The sequence below is a fragment of the Chamaea fasciata genome, unplaced genomic scaffold, assembly GCF_029207755.1.
Source record: "Chamaea fasciata isolate MVZ Bird 193981 ecotype frontalis unplaced genomic scaffold, bChaFas1.0.hap1 SCAF_5, whole genome shotgun sequence".
NCBI classification, from domain to species: domain Eukaryota; kingdom Metazoa; phylum Chordata; class Aves; order Passeriformes; family Sylviidae; genus Chamaea; species Chamaea fasciata.
The window spans coordinates 56,804,395-56,827,086 of record NW_027094090.1 but is presented as its reverse complement, the minus strand read 5'-3'; the positions used below and the strand labels follow the sequence as shown (position 1 = coordinate 56,827,086).

The following is a 22,692-nucleotide window of genomic DNA, read 5'->3' as shown; positions in this document are numbered from 1 at the left end:
CAAAGGTCCACTCAGCCAAACAAATCCTGTGCCCAGCTTTTGCCAGGACTCAGTGCCCAGGACCAATGCAAGTGCACAGCAAACACACAGTGACACTTCCTTTAAGCATTACCACACAATCAGCCATTGTTGGGACTTTGCTTCAGCACTCTGAAGGAGCCATAGGCTTCTCAGGCTTGGTCTTAATGCTATATACCATAACATATACCATTTGCTTGGGAAGTTGTAGGAGATGGATATCAAATTTGTGCTATGGACAGCATTAGCATTTGGATCACATTGTCCTGAAAACTGGGGGTGATTAATGAATCAAAATGCTTTGATTTGAATTAAATACTCTGAAGGTGGCACCGGGAGGGGGCATTGGGGAGGGAGGCAATAAAAGCAGAAAGACAGTATCATGAGGAGTCACAGATGGTAACCACAAACATCCCAGAGAAGACGAGTTCCCTTTAACCTTTTTAGTCCAAAGGCTAGGATACTCCCTTAGAGCATTGTTTCAAATCAAGGACATGAGCACAGGATCCCCACCATCTTCCCAAGCTTCCTAAATATCAAAGTTAGAGGAGCTTGAGTATTTTCTTCCCTTTTGATGAAGCAATTTAACCAAAACACTGGGCAAAAAGAGCTCCTGAAATAGACTGGAAGTGTAACCGTCAAAGAACAGATATGGATGGATCTGAGATCACTCCAATGAAACGTTTCCAATAGACAGCAGAAAAGTTTCAATAGGAGAAAGCTAACCTTGAATATTTCCAAACAGGAGAAGATAAACACCCAAATATGAGTGCACTCATTGCTGGTGAGTGCATTCAAGAGTCTGGAAAACTCAGTTCAAACCCTGGCAGTGATTAAAATTGCAGAAATTTGATCAGATCCTCCTCTCAGATGCTGCAACAAGTAATATATTTGTGCATATTTTCATGTTAAATAGACTAGTATCTTTTAATATTCCCGAAACACCTCAGTATTCTACCCCTGTTTTTCCCTTACCATGTTAGTAAAGCTGTTCATTACATACATTCTCCCTGTGTAAATAATCTGGGTCAACCAAAACTGGTCTGGGCTTTTTTCCCTGAAGCAATAAAGTCTTTACCAGCAGCCTTTTGCCCTTTATGCTCTCCTTTTGGAACGCGGGCAAACAATTCAAGCTCTCAAGCAACTGAGCACTGCATCAGTCTGAAACCAGGTTTGTTACCTCAGAAAGAGAAAAAGAGATCTGAAAATAACTCACTGAGAATTTGACTTGGCAGCTTTCCTCCCCCAGGTAGCAGAGGTCCCCAGAAACATTTGTCTCAAGCCACAGATGCTCTCCATTCACAGCATTTTCCTGGGAAAAAGAAATAGTTGTTAATCTGTTTTGTGAAATTCAGCCATGTGAGTATAAAGGGAAAAAATCTGATTTTCAACATAAGTTTAGAAAACTAAAATAAACTAAAAAAAAAAGCCAAACAAAAACCAGCTACCACACCACCAGGTGTTGATTTGGTTTTCTACAACACCAAGCCATAGTAGATAACAGTATTACCCTGACTAACCATCCCAGCTTACAGGATGCTGACAACAAAATGATGTGTCACCAAATGAAACCTAAGTATTTTTGAGCACGCTTCAGTTCAAATTTGTTGATGTTCTTCCCACATGCTACATAGTTTAACTGGGAATTCACATGTCATAAGCATGAGATGTACACAGAATTTTAAAGAAAGAGAAAATCCAGACAGATGAAACAAAAACACAACTAATGAACTTTCAACGGGAGAAAACAAAAAATTTGAGAATCGGGCACAGGAGTAAAAATTACCATGGTGACTATAGCTTAGGATGATGGGATAAACTAGACATGGGAAAATGCTTTCTTTGAAATAGCTGGGTCAACACTTTGTGAATACTTCAACAAAACATTACACTGCCAGGAGAGACTAGACTTCATATATGAAAGAACAACACATTCATCTGAGAAAGGTCTCATTAAAAAAAATCTACTTAGCACCCTGACAATTAGGAGTGATCAACAGGCTAACATCTAACTTTGTCTTGGCATTCCCATTTGACCAAATTTGTACCTTGATTCTATGCGAATTCTTGTTCTAGGGAAACTTGATTTCTAGTAGATAGGCTACGGGCTTCACTTGCCTGTAATTCTGGTGTGACTAAAAAGCCTAGAAGTCTACTGTACACTACTTGAGCAAAGTGAATAAATAGGAATTCTGTTCAGCCAGAATTAGAGCACGATAGAAAACACTTTGACAGTCTGACATTTGGTTCCCACACTGCAGAAGTCACAAATGATGACGCTCACCAAACAGATGGTGTCCAACAGCAGGATGCTCAGAAATAGCCATCTTGGGTAAAATAATTTATTTAAAATACCACTGTCAGTTTCAAAGTGATAAATTGAGATGGCTTCTCTTGCTATGCTGATTTCTTAGGTAATGCAGAAAAGCAGAAGTAGCAAAATTCTTTGCTTTGTGGACTGCATCAAAAACAGCCAGGACCTATGCAAGGCTGCACATGATGCCTCCCACAACCATGGTGTTCACTTCCAGTAAAACAAGAGGACAAAACCAACACTGACTGTTTTCTGGTGAGAGATCTATCTGTCTGCAGGTCTTTAACTTCATCAGAAATATTACAGTTTCCCAGAGCACAATAGTTTAGGTAAGTATTTTCAACACTTTTATAACGCAAAATAATTTCCAAGAACTTGTACTAACTTAAGAAATTCTTCAGGCCTTTCTTAGAGAGTACATTATTCAGACTGTAAACTCTGACCCTCATGTGTGTCCTTATATTGCAGCTCTTTTCCCTTCAGCAGCAGGATACGAGCTCACCAAAGAGTGCTTGACCTGAACAGATTCTCTGCTGACAAAACAGTACAAACAAGATTATGATCCAGAGGTAAATCTCGTAGGATATAACAGATTCTTCAGAAAGACCAACTCTGAAAGCTAGGTAAGAAAGCACACAGCTCTTGGGACAGAATTTTTAACAAGAAATAAAAATTATACTAAAAAATAGATTAACCACCCCTTCATTTGGACCAGGTCCACACAACTTACCATCAGGATTTCTAAAGATAAAGTGGCCTATTTCCGTAACCTAGTTTAGACTGCTTGTTCTCTATGGTTCCAGATTGTATCAGAGATTTACATGTCTAACTTTTCATCACTGTGTAAATAAATTTAGTTAGTAGTCTACAAGGATGATCTTTATAGTTCATGTTATTATAGAGTTCTAACACAACTAGGTAATAAAAATGTAAATAACCTGATCTAGTATGAGTGACACACCTCCAAACACCTACTGCCACAGAGAATTTCACAGTACTGTGTGTGAAAACTCACAATTTCAATTCCAGCAAATTGACTTTAGGAGAATCTTTCATCCTGAATAAGTGCAAGGAGCTGAGACTGCCCGAGATTAAATGCTCTCCCTCAAAAATCTTTCCTTGTCAGTTAATTTGTCTCGATAAGACCAAAGAGAATTATTTGAATTTCACCATTTCAAATTTTACAGGGTTCTGTCATTCATATGATGAGACATTCTTTTGCCACTTACAAAAATCAGGATGATATAGTGAAAGGAAGTGCTGTGACCTTTTGAAAGCCAAATTTTTTCTTCACTTCTGACAGAAAATTTTGACAAAAATCAATGCATTTCTATGAAGAATTTTTACTTCAACAAAACAGTATTTTCTACTCCAAAATTTACAGGCAATACTCCACAACATGCTGGAAAAAGGGCACTCATCTCTACCTATCAACACAGAAGCTGACAGTGGTCCCTGGAATAAGCTCCTATCACCTCTAAGATGACATCCCGTTTAACACAGAGCTAAACTACAGTAAAGGTTCTGTCATCACTTGTATATTTTGACACAGACTGTATTTTTTTTCTATAAGAATTTTGCCAGTTTGGTTTATATTGTACTTGATGTCTTTATGTTGGCTTTAGGATTTAATGGCTTCTAAACAAGCAGTTGTTCTCCTTCTCTCTCTGAAGACACAGACGCCAGTCTCATGCTCTTGCCATTTTCCTCATGGTGAATCTGTGGCTGTAAAGCTACACATAAAATCAGTTCAGCTAATGGAAAAAACTAGATATCTCATCTACCAAACCAGCTAGACAAAATGACACATCCTGTGACCACATAACTGCTGGATCTGACACAAAGAGTGGTGGATTAAAGATGGTTTCAGAGGGACTGATGCTTATGGTGGCAGCTCAGTGTCAGGGCACCTCAGCTGACCTGTCAAATCACACTTTTCGGCTGACACATTTTGCTCTGGCTTGCTATGTGGAAAATGCATACTGTCCATCACTGTGCATAAAACAGCAATGACTGTGGCCTAATAAAGAAAACTGTGAACTCTCTCTCTCTTTTCACCAGCTTCCCAGCCTTCACAAGTGTGTGAACTCAGTGTCCTGGGAGGAAAAAGAGCCCCTGCTCAGTGAAGCAGAGGCAGCAGTGCTTTCCTGGCAGCCTGGCTCTCAGGGGACATACAACGTCAATATGCTCCCCCAGACGGAAAGCTCCCATTTGATTGCTCCTGATCCGTTACCACCTTAATAGCAAACTAAAATAATTTCAGTATAGCAAACATTTCTTGCATACAAAAAAAATACCACACACAATCCCCCCTGAAGTGGAAGAGAAACAAGAATTCAGGGACCAGGAGTTTGGGAACCATGTAATTACATGCATGTGTTCACGACTTGCTGTGCACATTTCACTAATTCAACTAGATTTCTTCAAGTGCTCCAGCACAGTAAATGACAGAGCAAGAGTTACCATTTTTCTGACGCCCACCACTATCACCATACCTCACTGTTCTTCAGACTGCAATCAGCACGGTTTCAAAAGAAATGAAGATAAACCTGACTGTTTTAATTTGCAATGTCAAGCAGCTGTACTTATTCAGCCAAATAAATAAACCAGTCAGCCCAAACTTCCAGTTCAAAAGAGTTGGAACTCCAATTGTAACAGGAGGAATGGAACCCTCCTCCACTCCCCACTAGGACTCCCAAAAAAATTATTTAAGGAAAATCTCTAAAATAAGTCAGTAAGAAAATTTTCCCTTTGTTAACGCTCCAGTAAGGGAGAAGAATCTTCTTACAAATATGCATTTGGGTGATATTTATGATTAGTGTAAAATTAGTGGTCATCAATCTCGACTTAATTTAATATATTTGTAAACAAAATTGTTACTTTTGGCCCTTTTCTTTATGATATGACTATTGAGCAGAAACAAATTTGTTTGGATGTCTCTTTCCCAAGTATCTTTCTGTCATGTTTGGATTATGCTTCACCCTTAACTGTGAAATTTCAGAGTTTGCAGTACTCATGTTGCAAACAGGAGCAATGCCTCAAATATTTTTCTGTTGATATTTTAACTCAAATTAACTCTCAATTTTAACTCCATCTTCACCCATTTTAATTTGGGAATATTTTTCACGTAGAGGTCATCTATTCCTTAATTATTGCAAATGAAATACGTGGACAGAGAACAAAATAAAACACCATAGGGATGTTTCTCCTTTCCCCCACCATGCTATTCAACATCTCTGCATCAATTGCCATTTGAGATCCCCATAATCCTCAGCTGAGAGATCACCTGTATACAGAAGCAGAATAACAACATTTGTCTTCATGGAGCAGCAATGTTCAGATGTTATCAACTGAGATGATGATTCCCCACGTGCTCATGAGCCAATGCTTTGGCTGATAACAGTTGCACTTCAGAAATGTGAAAAATGCATGTTCTCTAGATGGGCACCTTCTGCACTGCATCCTCTACACCACTGGAAAAATACAAAGATATGGCCACTATTTTTAAATATGACAGACCTCTTTTCTCTTTAGATCTCTCTGGAAAGAATATCAGATCTCAAGCCTTCATGTAAAAGAAGCAGCAAAAAACAATTACTGATCCAGAACACAGCACTTCAAGTGTCAGCTGCGCACAAAATTACAGCAATTTTTAAATATGCATGGGGCCTGCACTCACCACTACTTAATTTGAACTAGAATTCCTATCAGCTCTACATGTTTTTATGTGACTAATGGAATACCCCATTCTCCTTTTGCCATGAGAGCATATAAAAATATACATCTCTTTTCAACTGAATATTTAATTCCCAGTTACAAAACTAGGACTTGAAGACCCTCTAATGGAAGGAAAGTCTTCCTTCAGTGTAAAAGTATAGCTTTTAGGAAGTTATGGTACAGCAGCCAAACTATTCATGGGGAAAAAAAAATAAATTTATCTAGAACAAGGGAAATGTTTCATCATACGTAAAGCATGTGTTACTGTATTAACATGTATGCTAATTATCCAAGCTTTAGTGCCTCATTAGGCACTTCCAAACAGTTACTGTCCATGAAAGTAAGCAGACAGAACTACTGACTAGTGCCAAAAAGGCACAAAATAGAATGCAACAGGCTCATTTCAAAGTCACAGGCATTAATTTTAAATACCTCGCTGGTATAGGTCATTTCATGTCTATTTGTCTAGCCCATACTCCAATCAGTTTTTCTACAAGGATTTTATGGAAGATGGTGTCATGAGCCTTGCAAAAGTCAACACAATGGCCATTGCTCTCCCCTCATCTAGCAAGCCGGTCATTTGATCTGTTGGGCTGGTCAGGTGCCATGTCCCCTTCATAAATCAAAGCTGAATACTCTCAGTCACTTCTTATTCTTAATATTTCTGGAAATTACTTCCAGAAGGATTTGTTTCATAACCTTCCCAGAAATCAGGGTAAGACTGACTAACCTGGAGTTCCCTGGAGCCTTCTTATCCTTCTTGAAGGAATTGACATTTCTTTGGTTGCAGTCCTCAGGAACATTCTCTCACCACCGTGACCATTCAAAGACAACAGACTCCTAGCAGTGATATCAGCCACTCCCTCAGCACCTTTATGTGCAACACATCCGGTTCCATGGACTTCTGTGTGTTCAGTCTAAGTGTTCCCCAACCCGATCACCCTCCACAAAAGTAAGTTTTCCTTCTTTCAGACCCTGATATCAGTGACCTGCAGCTGCTGAAGGTGGCTCTTACCAGCAAAAATGGAGAGTAAAAAAAAAAAGGATTGAGCAATTCAGGTTTTCCATGTTCTTTGTCACCTTGTTCTCTGCCCTATTCAGTGACAGCCCAATATTTTTCCTGCTGTTCCTATCACTGGTGATTTGCCTACAGAAACCATTCCTGTTATCTTTCCTGTTCCTGTTAGATTCTACACTAGATAAAGTCTGGCTTTCCTTAATCCATCTGTATGGAATCAGGTAGTCCCTTGTACAGTCCTCCTGACCTAAACCTGCTTCCACATATTGCCAAATGCCATTTTTCAGCTTCTACTCTGACACATAGTTTTCTGTTCTTGTTAAGATCTAAAAGATTTCTGGCTTTGTCTTTGATACACATAATTTATGGTACAGGTTATAATAGTTCTCTGCTAAACAAACATTCAATTTGTACCCAGATAATTCCAACTGTGCATTCACAGACCACGAAGCATGGATCAGTCAAGTTTTTTCATTGACCTCCAAGAATGGAAACTGAATACCTTCAAATGCCTCTTAAGAAGTGGGGGAAAGATTCTAAGTCTCATTATCATGGGAGAAGGAAAGAAATAGGTATTAACAGAAAAAATGCACTATGAAAAGAAAAAAAGAGATTTGGGTATGTTTAACATTCTACAGTTCTAGTGGCCATCAATAGTTTTGTAGACACCATAGAAATAAAACAGCTAGAAGGCAGTAGTTAAAAGAAAATTACAGGAGGACTTTGTGTACAAGTTTATGGTTTTAATCCCTGGTATAAAATGGCGATAGAAAAATAGACAAAGACCTGGCAGCGAGTACACAGCCAGTGAGTTGGGTGGCTCAGTCTGCACTCACTCGAGAATCTGCGCTAGAATTACTTACTTTATTATTTAACACTTGGGCGTGATGTCTAAAATGAAGGCGCGTGGGAGAAAGGGATATGCATAAACATTTCACAGGGTCAGCCATTTAGGTCAATTCCTTTTTGGTAAGGCAACCCCAGCACTCCCCTCTGGTTATTATAACACCTACTCCAGACACTGTGTTCTGTATGGCCCTGGTGTGAAAAGAGAACCTTAAATTATACAGCAGAGCTACAAGTTAACTTGGATTAGGTGTAACAAATGTGATGAAACTGGACATTTGTAAGTATGTTAGGGAAAAGAAACCTCAGGGAGGAGAGACAGTCGTAACAACAATAATAAAAAATACTGGGGGTTTTGTGTAAAAAGTCTTAGGGGACATGAAAATCATCACCTCTGTTTTACAGCTAGAGAAGCTGATGTACTGAGGAGAAAAACAACTCATCTGACCTCACTCTTGGGGTAAGTGACAGAGTAGAGAAAGGAATCCCACTCTCTGACTCAGTGCCCTGTTCTCAGGACCATCTTATAATGGCAAATCACCTGCAAGGAGTTCTCAGAACTGGAGGGAATGGCCAGGGAATTCTTTCCACTTACTACTGTGAAGACTGTGGTAGAAACTATTTCCTCCCTTTTAAGTCAGGAGACAATTTATGTTCATGCCACTTAGACTTTGGAAAGATCTCCCATCATGTGTCCCTGCAGAATCATCCTCAGAAATACTGAAGAGAAGGATGATGCATACGAGGATGCAACAAACACTGATCAATGCTACCTTCCAGTGATTAAATAAATAACTTCTTTTCTGGCTCCAACACATCAACTGAAATATCTTTTCACTCTACCAAATACACCTCTGGATTTAAAATTAAAATTTATGGTTTTTTTCTTTGTTGAAATTCACTACATATTAAAAACATTTGGTCCACTTTAACCTCCCCACATTTCCAAACCCTACTTCCATCATACCTCAGATTTGAAAAATACCTTTCTCCCTTTTACCAGTTACTACAGCTGGTCAGTTCAGTCTCCTCCCAGCCACAGATGTCTTCCACTCACTATCCTCTCCCTCTCCCCACATGACACAGAGCTGCCTCCCTTCTCCAATCAAAGTGTGAAGTAAAGCAGCAACACCAGACTGAGAGGCTGTAAACAGCTAAGGAATTGAACTGATCAAAAGTCTAAACCATAAACATGGAAGTAAAATACAAAAACACCACACACAAATAAAACCCAAAATATTTAATCAATATTAACCAACTTGTAGGAACTGCTGCTGTATTTATGTATCACATGAGGTAAAAGGAGTAATCACCATGGGATCATGGATCATCCTGGTAAAGGAGTAGCAGGCAGTTGGCTGAGTAAGGGCAAGCTGTGGATGATGGACTTGGGGTTCAGGGGTGTTTATTTGCCTGGGTTGTTGCTGTTGTTTTTCTAAGTACAGTTTTCAAAGGTGTTTAATTTAGCTAATGTACTTAATCCTTCACTTGTGTGGCTGATCCTTCAGATTTCAACTGAATGGCAGTGATGACTCAAACCAGACATTTTTTACTGCCTTCCTGAATCAGCACCTGGTTTGCTGGAATGAAAAAACAAGGTATTCTCCAAAGCCCTTCCAAGAGGATTCTATGCAAGCTTTCAAACTGCAGACCCTCATAGTGAATCTAATCCAACTTCCTGCAACACAGTCTGCAAAATTTCATCCGCTCAAACTAAGTGCAACACCTGGAGTTCAAGAAGAGCAGGCAATCTAAAAATAAATTCTCTTTTGGAAAAGAGAACAAAGATAAACATGAGCCATCGAAACCGAAGTTATGTTCAACTAAACCTTCTTGGGTGGCTGGCACCTTGATATTGCAATGTACCAACCTCTTTACCAACAGCCAAGTATGAAACCTACTGTATGCTTTGCTTTAATTGAGGCATTTGTGTGGACTTCTGGCTTCTGGCTCATGCTCTTAGCCCGTACCACTGCATAACCACATGGAAGGTGCATAAGGACGGTTTCAGGGGAGGTACAGACTTGCCATTAGTAAACACAGAGGGGGTGGCCAAACCCTAGGACAACCATTCAACAGTGGTGGATGCCCCATGCTTGATAGTGTTTAAAAGATATTTAGACAACGCCTTTAACAGTCTGCTTTACTTTTGGCCAGCTCTAGAGTGGTTCAGCCCAGAAAAATAAAAGAGCAAGATAAGAGGGGTGGAAACATGTTCTCCATGTCTACAGGCTGGCTTGGACCCAGAAGAAATCTAGTCATACCTACAAAGAACTGTGACCAAAGATTTCAACTACCTACTCTACGGATGCAGACAATTTGATGTGTGTCTTCAGCCTTTAATTTTGGCACATTAAACAGAGGCACAAAACCCTGCTGTGCTAAAATTAGATCAACCTTCGGTGGCAGACTTTGTCAAGAAGGAGGTGGGAAAATATAACCAGACAACTTCCAAGCTGGAAAATCTGTCCTTTTTTGCTCAAGACCCCACAAGTTTTCATGTCTCTGCCTTGTCCTTCAGTTCATAACAGAAGCATGTTCCTAATGACTAACACTAATTCTAACAGCAACACAATGTCTTATGTTGATTAAAGAATGGAGAGAGCACCAACTAGAAATACTGCTCAAATTAACTGCCAAAAAACACAAACACCTACAGTCCACTCTAAGGCCGCTCTTGGTTCCTTCACAGGTCCATTGGTGACTGGAATGTTGAGGGAATGCACAGGAGCCAAGTGCTGGAGGCCTGACCTGGAGATTGCTTTCCTGCAAATTGAAAAGAAAAACACAGTTAAATGGAGTGTATATATGGAGTGTATATATAACAAATATATCTCTCCAATGTAACTACCCAACATCCTCCCCAGCCTTCTCCAGAAATTAGAAGGGGCAGCAATGCATTTCATTTCAGCTTCAGTGAAATGGTGCTTGAATGCCATCTCCTGCTAAAGCAGTTTAGGAAAAGAATAAAGCAACCTGATCACTGGAAATTACTGTTTAATGGAGATCAGTTACTCATCTGGCACGAAGCTGAAATATCAGATCCAGTGGACTATCTGTGGTTATGCTTGCCAGTGGAGTCCTCATGCATTACACCTATTCCTCACACACCAACTAGATCTGTTGAAACAATTTATGCATAATTCCAAATACCATTTATAGGAGAGAGAAAATACGAGTTTATACAAAGAATCAAACGCTTGTTGCTTTTACCTAGTTTATAGGCTGGAGAAAGTTGTCCATTCAGCACCCAACTACACAAAACAAGACACGAGGATGCCACCGGGAAGGGAAGTCATAAACTGCTACCTTCTTTGATCATATCAGAATCCCTCAAGGAATCACAGCTTCTTTCCACTTATATTTTAGTTCTATCTTTCTGGTCCAGAGTAATTTTTACAGCTCTTGAGGCATAGAGGTGACCTTCCTAAGAAGTCATAGGTGGTGGCCAGAAACACTCCTGAGGCTATCTCCACAGTGCTGAGGGGATATTGCCCCTGCCTGTCTCCCTACAGACACCCAACCCTGACAGAGCTGCCTCCACCAGTAAGCTCTCAGGTGGAAGCACAGTACACTGTCAATAAAAAACTCAGCTGCACCTGAACAGTCTGTTTCCTACAGCTTCCCAACATTATTGCACTGTATGTATTAGAACCTGATGGTAGTGGCCAAAATAATCTCTCAGCTTCAGCTGCAATGATTCAGAAGAGGATAAAAATCATCTCGGAGAGATAGCTCCCTTTGTAAGCCAAACACACACATCCCCCACAAAGTAAAATGACAGGCTGTTTGTGTAAAGTGCATTTTTGTGATACCACTCCCACAGTGCTGCAGCTATTTATAGCATCTCCTAATCTTACCACTGTCCCAAGGCAATAAAGGTCAATTGAGCCAGTGGAGACAATCCAGGTCAGCCATATGCTAAATAAATCTTTTCATTGTCCTGAAAATGTACAGTGCAATATATATCCACAGTAAAGGAGCTTGGAAGCCTCGCTGCTCACGGTGCATGTCTGGAAAAATCGAGTGGACTGAAGCAGAATGTCTTAAATCCCCTCTCTTGTGGGCAGCATGAACAACTCAGAACATTAACATCAGCCTCTGATCATCCAATACCCTCTTTTTACTAAATGTGGGAAAGACTTTGACATTAAGGAGTTTTTCCAAAAATATTTTGCATTTGACAAAAAACGGGAAGAAGCCCGAGGAAAATTCTTTTACCATCTGACAATGTATCAGGAGGGAACAATTTAGCAAGAAGGATTTTATGCCAAATATCTAAGCACAACATAAGCTACACGTCTCAATAACTGGATTAAGGCTTTAGAGAAATAAGCTACAAGAAACTAAAAAAAGGTTTTTAAACTATATTTTTCAAGAAAACTTCCCAATATTTGGCAGTCTCTTTCCATGCTGTTTTCAGTATCAATGTAGTTATTTGGGCTTCCTAAACACAAGAGTACATTCTTGTCTCTATTTGTGGTTCATAACGTGTTAGTTTATTTGGGTGGAAACAGGGCAGTATCACTTTTTCCACTCTGCATCACTGACAGGGGTAAAGCAAACCTACTTAGGCCTGTCCTCACGACAGGGGAAGGTAAATATGTGTAACAAGTGGCTGTAGACATCTCAGCACCAAGCCTCGGGTACTATTTCAAGTGAGAATTAGAGATGTGCAAACCTCCCACAGGAGAACCTGAGACTTGGCCCGCATTTCTTTAAGAGCAAGCTGAGGCTGATGAGCCTTTTTGGGGGAGACCTGGCACAGTTTTATGCCAACTGCCTGCCCTTTCTCTGCATGCCAAGGTGGTTTTATGGCTCTGTCTGGAAAGCATGCAAAACACAGGCATGACAATAACGCTTTCTTCTTTTCTTTTCTTTTTTTCTGGTCTGTTTTAACATAAAAGCCTTAAAATGATCTCAGGGATTGCAAATTTGCATGAGCCATCCAGAAGTGACCCTTGGGCCCGGGAACAAGCTAGAAATTTCTACTTTTGAGCAATTTCTTATCAGAATTCTCTCTCAGAGAAAAGAGAGACAAAGTGTCAAAACACACTGTATGCACTGCAGAAGCCTTTCCCATTAAAAAAGGAGGCCAAGCTAAAGAGCAAACACATGGCCTTCTAATAAATGTAAGACAGACAAGAGAGGGGAAAATGGGGGGAAAGGGAAGGTAGCACAATTCTGATAACAGAGCAGATGCTGAGTATCCAGGTGATCATATCTCATATTACTTTGACAAATTACACCACCTGGCACTTTTCCAATGGCAAGGTAACACGATTGGCTTTTAGTTATCTTTCCCAGAAATTTCATCTCCACTGTGCTGAGTGCATGAATGAAAACACGGGCTTGACAGTCAGCCTTTCCCATAGAAGTAATCACTGTTCCCTTGATAAGAGACAGACAGAAAAAAGTGAATCTGTGGTTTCATCATATATTTTATTTTTCAGACTATGAAGAGAACAACTTTGTTAAAATGGGCACATTCCGTCCAGTTGCTCATGTAGTAACCAACAGCTAGGAAATACTTCATCATAAATAACAAACTGCATTACAATAATGACTTTTTCACATCCAGTAATCAGTTATTTGTAGTAGTTATTATTATTATTAACAGAGCTAACACACCACCATTGAGAACAGGCATGGGTACACATAAATGCCTATGTCACTGAATATACAACTTACAAAAATATGTGATATTAATTCCATAGTTGATACCACTAAGGAAATCCTTTAACAGAGCAGTCAACTTTCTTGAAAACCAAAATCAATCAGACATTCGAGGCATTCAAGTACACTAACTGACTTTTTTTTATTATTTTTTAAAAGCATTACATTTGCATTTTGCTGAAAAGTCAGGCGAGACTCAACCTACTTATTAGATCAAAGGATACATATTTGATCAGGGGAGATTTGAGCTTATATCCCAGCCTCTGGCTTTATTGAGCCTTCTCCTCCACTGAAAGCATATAAATATCCTCCAATTAGCTCTTTAGACTGAATAGTTTTACCTGAACCCTCAAAGACCACAACAATTAGTCAATACTATGCAACCTATTTAAGTACTAGAAAAGAATCTCTTTGGAATAGAAAGAGTAAGTTACCATTGCATGTGGCTAACAGCTTTGACTGACAATTTAGTTGTCGCTGGTGTTGGAGTTGCTGCCTTTCCAAGGCTGGGGTTATCATCCTCCTTTGTACATGAGCATTACCACTGGGGTAGGCTCTCAGCTGCAAGGTTGAGAGAATATAAAAATGCAGAGACTGGCTTCCACAGGTCCTATGACTAGGACATCTGCCAGGAAAGATGTTTTTGAGAGTCTTTTCTCAAAATTAACCTAGATATCTACAGAGAAAGGGGAAATCATTTGTATAATGATGTTCAAGTTACAATAGCCCTGAATTTCTTTGAACATACAATGTGGATAAACCCTACACCTGCCAGCCCTCAGCTTTGCCAACTAGAGCTTGAAAAGCCCTGTACAAAGTCAGACAGCACCTGTATGCACAAATTATATGTGCCGGAGTTTATTTGGAGGTGGTTTTCACACCTGCAATTTGGTGCTTATGAATGTTATGAAAAAAATGTACTGGCTAACCTCTGGCATTATTTAAGTTTTGCCCGTGCATCTCTGCTGATTGCATCAGGACCCCAAAACCCACTGTTTCCAACTTGCCTTCTGGGCATGTATTGTTCTCCTTTTAGCTGACCACTGGGCAGTGATTGTTTCACTGCAACATCAATTCCCAGATCTTTTGCATTTGCTGTGAAAGGAGCCAACTTCAGCCAAATCAAATAATCTGTCTGGTGCCCCAACCCATTCCTGACAGTAGCCAGTAGCAGGTGTTTAGAGAAGCACTGGCACAAATTGGGTGATCCTTCCCCTGACATACTCCAGTCACAGTTTACAGTAATCAGTAGTTTAAGGACTTCCTGAGCTGGAGGCTGCTTCCAGACCTTTGCACTTAATAGCCTGTAATGGCTTTTTACTCTAGGAATGTGTTGGTCCTTCCCTGAACCCATTTATAGTCTTGGTCTCCACAGCAGGCTATGTAATAAGCTCCACAATTTAATTATGGGCAATGTAAAGTACTTCCTTCTGTCTGTTTTTTAAATTCTGCCTGATAATTCAATTGCTGTATCATATTGTAAGTAACAGCAAGCAATCGCTTGCCTCTCTTCACCTGTGATTTTATGAATCTCTTGATAAACCCCTTAAATCACCACAACCCCAAGTGGAAGCACCCTAGACAACTTAGACTTCTGCTAACCCTGAATCTGTTCTATCTTTATCAATGTTTTGTAGCTCAATTTCAGGTTTGGTTTCTTTTTTTTTCTGATGTATGATTGCCAGAACTAGAAAAATTATTCAACATCTGGCTGCATCAGAGTGGTGGTGTCATCACACTTTCTGCACTGCTCCCTTTAATCATCCAAAGGTCTCTTTCCTGAGCGTTAAATGATAATGTAAAGTCCAAACTTGACAGCTTTTTAATCCTACATTTGCATTATTTTGTCTTCACCGATCTCACTTTTCAGCTGCAAACTGCTTCAGTCATTCAGCATCATGAGATCCTTCTGAAAATTTCTGCAGTCAGACCATGCCCACTCTAATCGTGCAAAGCAGCAGGAAGCTTTACCCCCTTTCATTTTGCTTCCAGTGAGCAGCACTGCTCATCAGAGATCCCCAGTGTTCCTCACCAGTAAACACTTAGGCAAACCCTGAGCACCACCCTATTCCTGGCTACACTTAAACAATTGTTTAACCATGAGGACACCATGCCTTTCACTCCTGGTTTCTGTACCAGAAGTTGTTTTTCTTCCCCCATCAAAGCTATCTGGAGGCCCACATGGGCTCCCCTTGGCCAGACCACCCCAGTTCACAGGTCTCATGCCTCTGTCAGCAACCTCTGCAAGATACCAGTCCTGGTATTGAGAAAGTTGTGCTGGCTCTCCTCCAGCACATCACGTTCAGTTGCACATTTATTAATCCTGCATCTTAGCAGCTGCTTTACCAGTTTCTCTGTTTAAAACTCGCTGCTGGCTTGCCCCATCAGCACTCTGAACCCATGTGACCACCCCACTCCTTTAGGAGTAGAGCTCACTTAACAGAGGATTTATAAAGCCCTCTCAGCAGTTTCTTATTTGAATTCCACCAGAATACTTAACAAAATCAAACCTTAGTGATTAGTTACTGGCCCTTTTGTCAATGTGGTCATAAGGCTCCTACATGAACCGTCCCATTTTCCTTAGGTTCATCCACACAAGTAGCAGCTCAGCCTAGGACACTTTCAAGCACCTTCAGCAGTGAACACTGATGCAAAAGATTCAACTAGCACTAAAAGAAACAGACCTTTCAGAACTCCTCATGAAATGCTTTCCTAAGCATCTGTCATGCCCTGCTGCCCAGGGTGCCAGTGTCTGGAAAAGCCAAGATTTGGGTAATTTCCCAGCGAGTCAACATCCACATCACCAATAACCCAAACAAACCCTTCCTGCCTATCTCTCCACCCCTCACCACACAGAGCTGTCTGAAAAAAAGGTGCATAGAAACAGGCACATATCCATGAAACACTGCAGACCTGGGCAGCTTTGCTTTCAGCCTCAGGCCCAGCCTTCCTGTACCAGGAGCAGCTCATGTCCACTAGAGACTCATCTGAAGAGAGTGAAACAAATTTCCACTACAACAATCTTCCCAGGAACCTCAAACAGCAATCACAGATCTGTAATACAATGCGTCGACTCCCTAGTAAGTTCTGGTAGGAACATTTGGATCCATCACATCAAACACTTTATTCAGCTTATATTGAGCAGGTGCAAGACCAAACAGAGCCAACAAGCCTTCTGACAAAAGGAATCACGAGGCAAAGCAAAAGAAGGAGAAAAGAACTGCAGAAAGTTGGATCAGGTTAACAGAGGAAACACCTCTACCCCGCAACGATGTCTTTTCTGTGTCAACACTGCAGTTCACAGACATTTCTGTATTAGAAATGCACACGAAGGGATATTCTTTAAAAGGACACCGTTTGGAATTCTTGCCCCTCAAATTCTGGGTACAAGAATGGCAGGTTACTTTTCCTGTCCCAAAGGAATACAATGGATTTATGAAACAGGTTGTGTGTTACAAGAGGTATTCACAAGTTGTGGCATGAACATGTTTCCAGTTTCTTCAGTGTAGACATGCAAACCCTCACTGCCCTGCGGTTATACTTGCAGCTTGATTTAGTGTCAAAACAGTGCAAGTCCAAATGCCAAAGATCTCTACCATATTTTTTTTTCTCTTCTCTGCTTCACTTGACCAGTAGGCATACATTGAGCACCAAATTTTACCTTTTGGAAGGCAATTTATGGTTTCAATTTGATCCTGAACTCTGCTAAATTATTCAATCCCTTAAATCTTATCTTCCATCAAGAGTTCTTCTCCTCAGAAGCCAGAGAAAGCACACAGTTTTGTGTCAGCTCCTATCAAGGTGACCAATATATCTTGTCCTAGATCTATAAGTCACTTCAGAGTCTCTATTGCACTAAAATCAGGGTGACTTTGCTCCTGCATGCTGCCATTGGCCAGGTCCTGGGCTCCAGCTCATTACCCTGGGAACTCTGTAACAATCCTCATCTGCAAGGTGGAAATCGAACATGGCTCAGATCCAAGACTTGGATAATTAATAAGATAATTATAAGAAAAAGTCAAAGTCACGTGGAATTCTCTCTGAGCTCCTATCGGAGCTCAGATTTCCATATATTAATGGTAGTACCCATTTCTTCCTTCTGCTCACTTTAGGGGTTTTTTGCCTTACCTCCTAATTTATTCTCTAGATTTCTTAGCAGACAGAATAAAACTTGAAGGAGACTTACGGTACAAGGCAGCTAAATTTTAGGACCAGTAGGATTTCTCGCAATATCTTGTTTAAAAATCATGAAAAGATATGTACAAACAGGGTGATTTCTCTTGGCACAAAAAGTGACAGGCCTTGTAGGACTCCATGCAGTAACAAAAATGTCAGCGTTAAGTTTCATGAGGAGAAAAGGAAAAAAAAAGTGGTACATTTGGTGAGGCAATGACGCAATGGTCATGAAAAGATGAAGAGTATTCTATAGCCCTGTAATTTACTGAGAAAGGGACTGAAAAAGAAGTCTAGGAAAGCTGGGGATAAAAAAAGACACAAATGCTTCCTTGAACTGATTTATTTTGCTTTATTTTTGCTTCAGTCAAAACCAATTTGTTTCAGAAAAGGGTTTAAATTTTTTCTAGCTTTTAGCTTTTAAAACTGTGAATATCAGATCTGGAAAAGACCTTTTTAGATCATGAAAGCAAATCAACTCTATTTCAAGCAAACTTATATGTTTGAATCCAAGAAGTTAAAGACCCATTTCAAATCTAGCCTGATTGTACCTTCTCTCTTATTCCTACTGAGAAGCTGTGCTAGATCTCCATTCTTTTCATCATTAATTTTTTTTCTGTAATTTCCATCCAATATGCACGCCCCTGCACAATCTTCCTTAAATTCATATTATTAGGATTTTCACATTTCATCCAAAGAGTTAAAGTTGAACTGACAACCGATGATTTTATATCATCCTTCTACAGAATAAAAGGCACCTGAAAGTTTTGATCCAGAAATCTTTAAACCTTTGGATCAAAATCCTTTTGAGTGAGTTTATGTAGGGCAGAGATGTGCATAGGGAGTTAGAAGCTCACATTTCAAAGATTCTGGAATCAATCAAGTAAGCAAGATGATAAAATTTAATCACTGTCTTTCCAAGCAAACAACAAGAAATGCTCTAGGGAACTGTGAGCATAAATGATTTCCAGCAGCATCACAGACTGGACATCAGCATTAGAGAAGATTGATATGTTTTTACTATTTCAGAAAGTAAAAGAAGTCTGAATGGGAATTATTTCCATAACACATTTTCATACATTTCATCCAGAAAAAGATCATGAGACATGCATGGGACATGCAGGACCTGCATTCTGTAGTTCGAGTATAGACAGTGGTGACAGCAAATTGGATGGACATATCTATGGTATGATTGTGACTTCTTTTTATAATATTCCAAAATAAAAAAGAATGCAGATATTCTATATTATCACTCTGCCAAAAAATATTAAGTACTCAGATTAAAAAAAAAACCCTTAAGGTCTTTTTTCAGGGTGCCTCTTGGTGGCATCAATCAATTATTCATTTGATCTGGAAGACAAAGAGAAGGAAAACAAAACAAAACAGGGAGGAAGACAGGAATTTAGAGCAACATTTTAACATCAGTCTTGGAAATGTTTTCTTGCCACTCAGATTCTAGCACATGGTTTCTAAATTAACTTAATTTAAGGTAATTTCTATATCAGACCAGCATCCTTCGTTGGCATAAGTTATTTACACAAGCTGAAATGTCATTATGACTCAAGGACTATATAGCCTCACATAAACTATGTAACAAACTACTATGGTTTTTTTCTTTTCTACAAATCCAGTGTGTGCCTTGCAGTTTTTCACTGTAAGCTTCAGACAGTTGTTTCAAATATGGATTATTTGGAACCTTTCCATGCCCCTGAATCATTAAGTGTTCCATTCTTTCTTTGTGTACTATCTTTTCCTTGAAAATTGAGACACCAAAAACTGTGATTTTCCATTTCCACATTTTTTCCCCATTATAAGCTTTTATGTAGCATGAAGGGGTCTCAGAGGGGTTAAAAATAAAAATCTTCCATTTTTGAGTATGCAAACAAAAATTGAAAATGTAATGGAGATTCATACTGACTAGACACAAGAAAAATAATTCCACAGTTTATAGACTGTGGATTTAAGAAAAAAGGGAACTTTACGGGGGATGACAAAACAAGTTTATTACCAAGTATTGATATAAGAATCAAATTTTCTTCCTTCCAGACATATAAATACCTAGGACTCAGTGAAAGACCCTGAATAAGAGCAAGCTTTTAAACAATCCAAAACAACCGTTTTTTCCTAAGAAAGATTTTGCAAGCACACAGGACAGAGAAACATCCTCTCCTCTGAAAATCAAGTTAGACTTTCACACTCTAAACACAAAGTCTAGAGAGCAGAGCAGGAAAGGGAGTTCAGGCTTTGCCTGCAGAGTTAATCAGAAAAAAAAAAAAAAAAAAAAAAAAAAAAAAAAAAAAAAAGAAGAAAAAAAAAAAAAGACCACATTTACTTTTCATTAGAGTGACACTCGAGAAAGATAGACGAAAATATAAAACTAGCATGCCAGGTGAGACAAGCACTGCCATGCTCCAAGCACCTGCACCTTCATCCTCTCCATACCATTCCCAACTTTCTTCCTTTCCTTCTGGCATGGTTTTTATGCACCCATCTCAAGCAAGCAGATGTGTGTCCCCTACTTTCAATTCCCTCTGTTTGAGGCAAACTGAAAGAGCTCAGCAGAAGGTGGAGAAAGAGAATTTACTGCAATAAGTGGATGGCAGATGAAAACAGAAATCATCAGTTCCCCAGCAATTCTGGGTAGAAACCTATCTCTGCAGGACTTGACCCAAAGCCCAGATTCTAATCAAAAGGTTTTGATTACTTTTAACAGGTTTTAGGATCAAAGAATAGAGGCTCAGGGATAAAATTTCATCCAAAAAAAAAAAAAAAAAAAAAAAAAAACAGGAATAAAGGATGTGTGTAGAAAATACAATAAATCACCACCTTCCCTTCTCCTCATCAGCAACAACTGTATGGCAATACAGAAATGAGGATAAGTGCACCTCCTGACAAGACTCCCCCTCTTTCTTCAGTCCACAGAAAGCAGAATACTTCAGAAACAGCTTAAAATTAACTTCCAAAACTGGAAGAGAATCTGACTCAAACACAGCTCTGAGGTGTTAACCTCAGAATACCCAGTGTGTTTATGAAAAATGAATTTGACTCACAGAATCACAGAATATACTGAGTTGGAAGGGACCCATCAGGATCAAGTCCAGCTCCTGGCTCTGCACAGGACATCCTGAGAATCACCCCATGTGCCTGAAAGCATTGTCCAAATGCTTCTTGAACTCTGCCAGGTACTGTGACCAGTTCTGTGAGGACCCTCTGCCAGTGCCCAACCACTCTCTGCGTAAAGAGCTTTTTACTAATATTCGACTTACATCTCCACCGATGCAACTTCAACATTCCATGGCCATTGTCATTGGTCACCACAGAGATCAGAGCCTGCCCCTCCTCTTCCCCTCATGAGGAAGTTGTAACTGCAGCGAGGTCTCCCCTCAGTCCCCTCTCCTCCAGGCTGAGCACACCAGGAGACCTCAGCCCCTCCTCGTGTGGCTTCCCCTCAAGGCCCCTCACCATCTTCATTGCCCTCCTTTGGACACTCTCCCATAGCTTAAAGTCTTTTTCATATTATGGCACGCAAAACTGCCCCCAGCACTGGAGGTGAGGCTGCCCCAGTGCAGAGCAGAGCGGGACAATCCCCTCCCTTGCCTGGCTGGTGATGCTGTGCCTGATGTACCTCAGGACAGGGATGTCCCTCCTGGCTGCCAGGGCACTGCTGACTCGTGTTCAACTTGCCACTGACCAGGACCCCCAGGCCCCTTTCCATGGCACTGCTTTCCAGCCTCCCTTTCCCCAGTCTGTCCGTACATCCAGGGTTACCCCCTCCCATGTGTAGAATCCAGCACTTTCCCTTGTTGAACTTTACATGATCACCCGCTGGGTAATTGCCCTGTCCCCTAATCTGTCAAGGTCTCTCTGCAGGGCCTTCCTGCCTCCAAAGAAGTCAACAGCTCCTCCCAGTTTGTGTCATCTGCAAATTTGCTCAGCATCCCTTCCAGTCCTGCGTCCAAATCATTAACGAAGATGTTGAAGAGCACAAGGCTGAGGATGGAGCCCTGCAGAGCCCCACTGGTGACATGTCCCCAGCCTGATGTCACCGCATTCACAGTAACCCTCGGTGCCTGACTCGTGAGGCAGTGCTCACCCATAGCACAGTGTGTTCATGCAGCTGTTTAGCTCTGAGTACGCCATGAATTATCTACCAAAAATACTTAAGATTGAAGCTTGTTCTTGATAATCAACTTTGGAGTTACACGTAACTTTTTTTAAAAAATCAAACTTTCTGTAGCAAACTTTAACACTTCTGCCTGGAGGAGAAATCACACCAGGTTTCACATCAGATTAAGGCAACAACATCGCCTGTGTCATGCATTGTTACAAATCTCACCAGAATCACAACGAGGGCCTTCTCCCTTCAACACGCAGCAGACACTGAATTGTGCTGCAGGGAGAGGCCAAGGCACGCTCAGTCAGGAGAGAGATTATTGCATTCTCTCCCAACCCCAAGGGACAGCTGTCACAGCACTGAGCCTAGGTCTCAGTCTTGGAAAATTTCAAGGAGACATTGAGGTAGAAAAGTGCAGGCAGTACATCAGCTAGGGTGGTGAGCTTCATGGCGGAGATGAAAGTGGAGGTCTTTAGCTTTCATCAGCAGCTCTGTTGATCTATTTAAATAAATGGTATAACTGGAGTTTGGGTCGGGTTTCTTTTCTTTTGCAACCAGTTTAAAAATGTTCATTTTTCTCATAATCTGCCCTTTTCCTTTTTTTCATCTAAATTCTGTTAAATTATACATATGTGGTTCTGCTTCCTCCCTGTTGACTCATCAGTTGTATACAAGCAGGCTAAAAAAACCTCCGCAATACAAAGCACTGTCAAATGCGTATAACAAGTAAACAGCAGGAGGAAAGAGACTTCTTTTTCTTCTAATTTCTTCTTGGATGCTGGCTGTCTTGTGCCTATATAGCTTCACAAAAGGACA

The 22,692-nt window shown here is 40.4% G+C and overlaps 1 protein-coding gene across 7 annotated transcripts in view; it reads right to left on the bottom strand.

The window, feature by feature from the left end:
- DGKI (diacylglycerol kinase iota) overlaps window positions 1-22,692 on the bottom strand; it is a 199,741-nt gene that overhangs the window by 113,294 nt on the left and 63,755 nt on the right. For all 7 annotated transcript variants that reach the window (XM_066183827.1, XM_066183828.1, XM_066183829.1 and 4 more), the window contains exons 2-3: window positions 10,571-10,679; window positions 1,235-1,330 (exon numbers count right to left, since the gene is read on the bottom strand). In XM_066183827.1, coding sequence (XP_066039924.1) covers window positions 1,235-1,330; window positions 10,571-10,679 — 205 coding nt within the window. The remainder of the gene's footprint in view (window positions 1-1,234; window positions 1,331-10,570; window positions 10,680-22,692) is intronic.